Here is an 8,119-nt window from a genome sequence, read left to right as displayed (position 1 = left end):
TTTTGACATTTTCAAGTGGGCCATGATGAGTTGGTGGAAAAGGTCGTTCCAGGTGTAGGTGCTTCTTCTAAATAGATATACAGTTGGAAGGTATTAAGCGTAACGTCTGCATCCACACCTACCTCTCTTTTGGAGAGGAGCAGATGAACCTGCTACTGAGAACATTACAGTGTTCTCCTCCCCCCCACAGAAAGGCCAGCACAGCATCCAGTACACACTCTAAAAAGAAAGGTTCGTAAGAGGGAAACGTGATTAGTGTAACTGCTGCTGATGCTGTGTAGAACCTCTATTTGAAGGTGCAATATGGAAACATCCAGACACAGTATTACAGTATATGGCATCATATGAGCACCATATGAGTACCAATTTGAACGATTATTTCGACAGTAGAATAGAGGCCAATTTTGTTCCAATAGCAGATGCCTAGAATTGTGTCCAACATATTGTGGCAGCGTTTCACCTCTTTTTCAGAATGTGTATCAAATCAGCAGGATGGGAATGATGACAACACAAAAGAGAAGGTGTTGGTATGAAACCATACTTTGGTTAAGAGTCTCATGTTAATCAGCCTCTGGCCCTCAAACAGACACGTCTCATTTCAGTCTGGAGATGAATGTGCTTTAGAGTCACATCAGGCTGTTTGAAGTGTTTTCATGTGTGACCTATCTGTTGGGCCCCTCTTCCTCTTCCTCTTCCTCTCCCTCTCTCTCTGTCTCTCTCCTGGCCTCACCTTCTCTCACATGTCTTTCAATCTGAGATTGTTTTATCAATCGTCAATGATCATTAATACAAATGTTGTATTGTGCCAGTGAAGGTGTTTTAGAGTTTGAATTCTCTCTCTCTCTCTTTGTGTGTGTCTCTCTGTCTCCAGGCGTGGAGGGGATCGCCAAGGCCTACTCAGCCTGTCTGCCTCACATCCGCTTCTATGGCCCGACAAACTTCTCTCCCATCATTAGCCACGTAGCCCGCTTTGCTACGCAGGCCCTGCAGCAAGAAAGAGCAGCGGTCAGTGACAATACTAATATATATATATATATATATGCCAGAAATGCCAGAAATCTCAGCCCCTGGAAAGGAAAAGAAGGTCCTAATTATAGTAATACAAGTGTGTGTGGGTGTGTGTGTGTGTGTGTGTGTGTGTGTGTGGGGGGGGGGGGGGGGGTGGGGACGGGGGGTGCCTGTGGGTGTGTTTGTGCGCACGTGTGTGTATGTGTATTTATTTTGTCGTCTCTTTGTTCAAAGTCTACCGAGGTAGTTTGAAGATCGTCGTATCTCCCTCTTCCCTTATTAGTCATTATACCCAAGACGCTGCTATCTCTCTTTACCTCTCTTCATCTTCATCACTATCAGCCGTTCTATCTTTGTCTCTCCCTCCCCCTCTTTCTTTCTCGCTCACTCCAACTCTTTAATGCCCCTCCCCTCCTCTCTCTCTCTCTCTAGCTCGCCCAACAACTCCCATAGAACGCCTTTAAAATCCCCTTTCAATTAGAGTTAAATTTAGCAGGTGGTTCACTCTACAAATGTGATGTTCTCATTTCCCATCCAGCCTGTTCAAAGGCAAGTGATGAGAGCATTAAAGCCCCCCCCCCCCCCCCCCCCCCCCCCACACACACACCTCTTTTTAATTTCGTCAACATTAGTAGAAGAGTCGCTCGGCATCAGCGGCATCTCCACAAGAAGCGAAGCTCCTGGGGGTCCCGCGGGGAGCAGGGGGGAGGAGGGGCGATATGTTCTGAATACATCTATTTGTGTATGTGTATGTATAGGTTGTTTTGTAGTTGCTCTGTTTGCTCCTTCTCTCTCTGTTCTGCTATCTGTAGGTATCAGAGAGTGATCTATTTGGTTTATTTTGATGCAGTTGAATCATATTTGAGAAAAGATACAGACACACTGGTTCACTGGCTCCCTGTTAGCTCCCTGCTTACCGTTAGCGTAGCTCCCTGCTTACTGTTAGCATCGCTCCCTGCTTACTTTTAGCATCGCTCCCTGCTTACTGTTAGCATAGCTTGCTGCTTACTGTTAGCATAGCTCCCTGCTTACTGTTAGCATCGCTCCCTGCTTACTGTTAGCATAGCTCCCTGCTTACTGTTAGCATAGCTCCCTGCTTACTGTTAGCATCGCTCCCTGCTTACTGTTAGCATAGCTCCCTGCTTACTGTTAGCATAGCTCCCTGCTTACTGTTAGCGTAGCTCCCTGCTTACTGTTAGCATCGCTCCCTGCTTACTGTTAGCATCGCTCCCTGCTTACTGTTAGCATAGCTCGCTGCTTACTGTTAGCATAGCTCCCTGCTTACTGTTAGCATCGCTCCCTGCTTACTGTTAGCATAGCTCCCTGCTTACTGTTAGCATAGCTCCCTGCTTACTGTTAGCATCGCTCCCTGCTTACTGTTAGCATAGCTCCCTGCTTACTGTTAGCATAGCTCCCTGCTTACTGTTAGCATAGCTTGCTGCTTACTGTTAGCATAGCTTGCTGCTTACTGTTAGCATCGCTCCCTGCTTACTGTTAGCATAGCTTGCTGCTTACTGTTAGCATAGCTCCCTGCTTACTGTTAGCATAGCTCCCTGCTTACTGTTAGCATAGCTCGCTGCTTACTGTTAGCATAGCTCCCTGCTTACTGTTAGCATAGCTCCCTGCTTACTGTTAGCATAGCTCGCTGCTTACCGTTAGCATCGCTCCCTGCTTACTGTTGGCATCGCTCTCCCTGCTTACTGTTAGCATCGCTCCCTGCTTACTGTTAGCATCGCTCCCTGCTTACTGTTAGCATAGCTCTCTGCTTACTGTTAGCGTAGCTCCCTGCTTACTGTTAGCATAGCTCCCTGCTTACTGTTAGCATAGCTCCCTGCTTACTGTTAGCATAGCTCTCTGCTTACTGTTAGCATAGCTCCCTGCTTACTGTTAGCATCGCTCCCTGCTTACTGTTAGCGTAGCTCTCTGCTTACTGTTAGCGTAGCTCGCTGCTTACTGTTAGTGTAGCTCTCTGCTTACTGTTAGCATCGCTCCCTGCTTACTGTTAGCATAGCTCGCTGCTTACTGTTAGAATCGCTCCCTGCTTACTGTTAGCGTAGCTCCCTGCTTACTGTGAGCATAGCTCCCTGCTTACTGTTAGCATCGCTCCCTGCTTACTGTTAGCATCGCTCCCTGCTTACTGTTAGCATAGCTCGCTGCTTACTGTTAGCATAGCTCTCTGCTTACTGTTAGCGTAGCTCGCTGCTTACTGTTAGCATAGCTCCCTGCTTACTGTTAGCATAGCTCTCTGCTTACTGTTAGCATAGCTCCCTGCTTACTGTTAGCGTAGCTCCCTGCTTACTGTTAGCATAGCTCCGTGCTTACTGTTAGCGTAGCTCTCTGCTTACTGTTAGCGTAGCTCGCTGCTTACTGTTAGCATAGCTCCCTGCTTACTGTTAGCATCGCTCCCTGCTTACTGTTAGCATCGCTCCCTGCTTACTGTTAGCATTGCTCCCTGCTTACTGTTAGCGTAGCTCCCTGCTTACTGTTAGCATAGCTCTCTGCTTACTGTTAGCATATCTCCCCGCTTACTGTTAGCATAGCCCCCCGCTTTCTGTTAGCATCGCTCCCTGCTTACTGTTAGCATAGCTCCCTGCTTACTGTTAGCGTAGCTCCCTGCTTACTGTTAGCGTAGCTCCCTGCTTACTGTTAGCGTAGCTCCCTGCTTACTGTTAGCATAGCCATCAATCTATACAGCAAGGCTCGCTCTGGCAAATAGGAATCTTTTCACTGGAACGACTTATTTGACATTCGACGAAGAAACCTCTAAGTGAGAAAGCTGTTTCTAACTGTGACTAACTAGCTGCCCTGTGCTCTGTTCTCACTGTCGCTCAGTTCACTGACAGCTATAGGGTCAAGCTGAGCTGCAGCACGGTCATCAGCCTGGGGTTTGGTGCTAGAGGTGTGTTACTTGTGTTACAGAGTAACAGTCTGGGGTTTGGTGCTAGAGGTGTGTTACCTGTGTTATAGAGTAACAGCCTGGGGTTTGGTGCTAGAGGTGTGTTACTTGTGTTATAGAGTAACAGTCTGGGGGTTGGTGGCACCACAGTGTTTCTGTGCTATCCACTGGCATGTCTCAAATGCGAGGAGAGTGCGGTAGCTGGGTATCATTATGCACCCACGTCCCACGGTGCTTTTTGTCCCTAATTGCACCCTGTCACCCTGCACAGAACAAATGGATGAGGAAACGCAACTAAGAAATCCAGTGTCGCGACTCGCGAGGACATTTTGTTACTGTAAAGAAAAATGGCGGAAAAATAGATTTGTGTCTCTTTCTTGATTGATTACAGTGAGTTCACACAGGGGCTGAACACAGGAAGGAGTAACAGGCAACGTCATGTGACAACATCATGTGACAGCATCATGTACACACCACCTACTGGGGAGCCGTTAGGCCAGGGGTGGGCAACTATTTTTCATGGGGGGCCACATGAGAAATCCAGATTGTTGCCAGGGGCCGAACAAATATTGTCATGCCGTAATGGATGGGCAACTTTGATGATAGAGAGGGCCACAAAAAAAGTCCTCGCTACCAGATTTTGCTGAGGGCTGAACGGCGCCAGCGCGAAAAAATTGGGGCATTTGAAGCCAGGTTTAAAGGAATAACTCATTTTAAATTAACAGTTGTGATCAGGGGTGTTGTCTACGTGCTACGCAGGTATACGCAGTATACACACTGCGAAATGACTCAGATTTGCGTATGCGCGCTGGGAAATGCTCTATGATACGTATCGTTTTCAATTTCCATTCATAAAATTCACCCTGTGCGCTCTGTGTGTTAACCCTACGTTCACACACAGCACCCAAGCCTTGCCTTTACCCACGCTTTTAAATAGGTGTCCTTTTTAGTCAATGAGGCTGTGTACACAGGGCGCCTCAACGTGAACCTTCCGTGTACCCACGCCTCGCCTGCTGCGTCGATTTTTACGTGAGTTTTATTTTCAAGCCGACAAGGCGCGTGAAGGCAGACTTTTTCTGTCAAGCCAGGAAAGAAAAACGCGACAATATCCGTGGGAAATGGCAAAGTCAACTGAATTTCAAAATAAAATGGTGTTACAGGTTGAGCAGAGAGAGAGAGAGAGAGAGAGAGAGAGAGAGATTGACGGGTGGCTATCATGTGGGGCTTTCTCCCCGTCGGCAAACAAATCTTCAGGAGACAGAATAGCGACCGAAGAAGCAAGATGAAGCTGATGGCTGAAGCTATTCTGCAAATTTGGGGAGGAACAACAACAAAAAATGGGTCGAATCTCCGCCCACCTCCGGCCGAAACCACGCCTCCGGGGGGGGGGGGTCAGAGTCAGAGTATACCCTCTGAAAAAAGGTAGACTACACCACTGGTTGTGATGTCATTATTCAGTCTTAACCACCAATATTTGATCCTTTTCTCACTCACTCTACTGTATGTCACCACACTCTCCCTGCAGGGCTTGAAATTAACTTTTTTCACCACCTGCCAATATGGCTGCTAGATTTTAAAGTTACCAGCCAATTAGAATTTCCACTAGCCAAAATGTTTTTCTTGAAATAAACCAGAATATGAGTGGGTTAATTTAAGCATAAGTATCAGAAAGTGGCCGGGATTCTCAAAGCCTGTGTTGAGGGTCACACGAACATGCACTCTTGAAGCTAAATAAATCCAAAACCAACAAGTTAATTATTTAAATTTCTACCTCAATGTAGAACAGCCATTTCTTACACATGAGATTACTTTTGGCCTTTTAGTCATAAAGATTATTGAAAGATATTCCATATTCCAGACTGAAATGCTATAACAGAAGAATATTGGCCAGAATGACATGAACATTTGGACACTTATTCAGCGGGTATCTTGCATGTTGCGTTCAGGTGCACTGTAAAAAAAAAAAAAAAACTTTTGCAATTCCATCGCGGGCCACACAGGGGGCCGGCCGTATGTTGCCCATGTGTGCTTTATAGTAACGTTCAGTCATAACTCATTTATAATTAAGCCCATAGTTAATGAACTAATCATGTACAAAACACACACAGTCACATATTTTATATACTGTACGGTATATGTTGTAAGCCTAATTTTTGCCATCACAGCTGCTTTTTACATGTATGGGATAATACAGGCTAATATACAAGGTGTCCCAAGCTCTGAGTCATTATAAACTCAATTAGCTACAGAAGCTAATGTTCACATTCAGTCCTTGTATATTTCTCTCATGTGTTCATCATTCCTTTCCTCCTCTGTGTGTGTGTGTGATTGAGAAATGAGATGCAGGTGGTGTTCATCCTAATTGGCCTGGTCAGGTGTCAGATTGCTGCTGGCTGATTGGCTGGTGGAGAGCATTTAAGCCAGCTGATGCCATCCTGTCGCCCCTTGCTCTCCTCATTCCCAACGATGATGGCTGCTGTGCTGACTGCTGTGTTCTGTCAGGTAGGAACTGTGTGTAGACCTACTTTAGTAGTTCTGCAGAACTTTATTAAGATGTGTCTTTATCTTGGTAGACCTGTGCAGTCTAAACTGTAAATAGTTACCTTCCAGATCTACACTTTTGTACACTGTAAATAACACTTACCCAAGTAGCAGAAAGTAGGGGGAGAAGCCCTTTAGTTTTTTGTAACATTTTCTCATGTTTATTTTGTAGGAGCTTATAGGTAAGAGCTGTGTCTCTTATTTAATCCATCATTTTCTTTTCTTAGGTAAATTTAAGGCTGGGGATTAGTTTGATTGGTTAGTTGTGTTGGGGCCATGCTGTGCTCTGAAACTAAACCTGCAACTTGTGAACTTGTGATGGTGGTTTGGCTGATCATCCTTGGGAGTGGGAAGAGTGGGGTTACTTTTGTGTTGTGGTCCGGTTCCCCGAGGCCGGTTCCTAACATAATTGGGTGCTCGTCTGCTTTTCTCATTCGTCAGCACGTCGTCTGTGTGTGTATATATTTTATATGTTTGTCTGGTGGGCAGTCTTTGTGCAGGTGGTAAATGGTGTTAGTCAAGGTGCCTTTGCATGGAGCTGAGGAAGCTCATGGTGGTAAAGCTGGTGGAGATGTTTGTTGGAGGAGGAGCCGGTCAGAGGGGACCAGTAAGACTGAGGAGGGGTGTGACGAGGCAGGGCCGTCAGTAGCACCGTTTCTCCTCTTTCTGTGTAGACTATGCTACCCTACAAGAGTCTCCGTACATAGACTTGCCTGTCACTCTGACTCCCAAGCCGTCTAAATCAGTGATACAGACGTATTTACAAGTGTCACAGAAACATTTCATATTGAGAAGAAGAGTTCATAGCTTCTCGACATCGGGGTTAGAAAGCTCGACGCTGCTCATAAATGCCTCTTTTCATCTGAAGTCTGTGCTGGTGATATTTTTTACCGAGCCTTTGGCCAGAGTGGCGCTCTGACGGCTGAGAGCTCTAACCCGGAAAAAATATCACCAGCACAGACTTCAGATGAAAAGAGGCATTTATGAGCAGCGTCGAGCTTTTAACACCGACGTCGAGAAGCTATGAACTCTTCTCAATATGTGGCTTTGAAATGTTTCTGTGACACTTGTAAATACGTCTGTATCACTGATTTAGACGGCTTGCACTTACCACCTGCACAAAGACTGCCAACCAGACAAACATATAAAATATATACACACACACACAGACGACGTGCTGACGAATGAGAAAAGCAGACGAGCACCCAATTATGTTAGGAACCGGCCTCGGGGAACCGGACCACAACACAAAAGTAACCCCACTCTTCCCACTCCCAAGGATGATCAGCCAAACCACCATCACAAGTTCACAAGTTGCAGGTTTAGTTTCAGAGCACAGCATGGCCCCAACACAACTAACCAATCAAACTAATCCCCAGCCTTAAATTTACCTAAGAAAAGAAAATGATGGATTAAATAAGAGACACAGCTCTTACCTATAAGCTCCTACAAAATAAACATGAGAAAATGTTACAAAAAACTAAAAGGCTTCTCCCCCTACTTTCTGCTACTTGGGTAAGTGTTATTTACAGTGTACAAAAGTGTAGATCTGGAAGGTAACTATTTACAGTTTAGACTGCACAGGTCTACCAAGATAAAGACACATCTTAATAAAGTTCTGCAGAACTACTAGGTCTACACACAGTTCCTACCTGACAGAACACAGCAGTCAGC

The 8,119-nt window shown here is 45.7% G+C and overlaps 1 protein-coding gene across 1 annotated transcript in view; it reads left to right on the top strand.

Moving 5' to 3' along the window:
* Positions 1–8,119, top strand: part of cpne2 (copine II) — a gene marked incomplete at both ends in the record, with an annotated part of 57,429 nt that overhangs the window by 31,620 nt on the left and 17,690 nt on the right. Inside the window, one exon of the mRNA XM_083654542.1 lies at positions 872–1,005. Coding sequence (XP_083510668.1) covers positions 872–1,005 — 134 coding nt within the window. The remainder of the gene's footprint in view (positions 1–871; positions 1,006–8,119) is intronic.

This window comes from Poromitra crassiceps, assembly GCF_964638095.1.
Source record: "Poromitra crassiceps genome assembly, chromosome: 18".
NCBI lineage: Eukaryota > Metazoa > Chordata > Actinopteri > Beryciformes > Melamphaidae > Poromitra > Poromitra crassiceps.
This window is presented reverse-complemented; position numbering and strand designations above follow the sequence as displayed.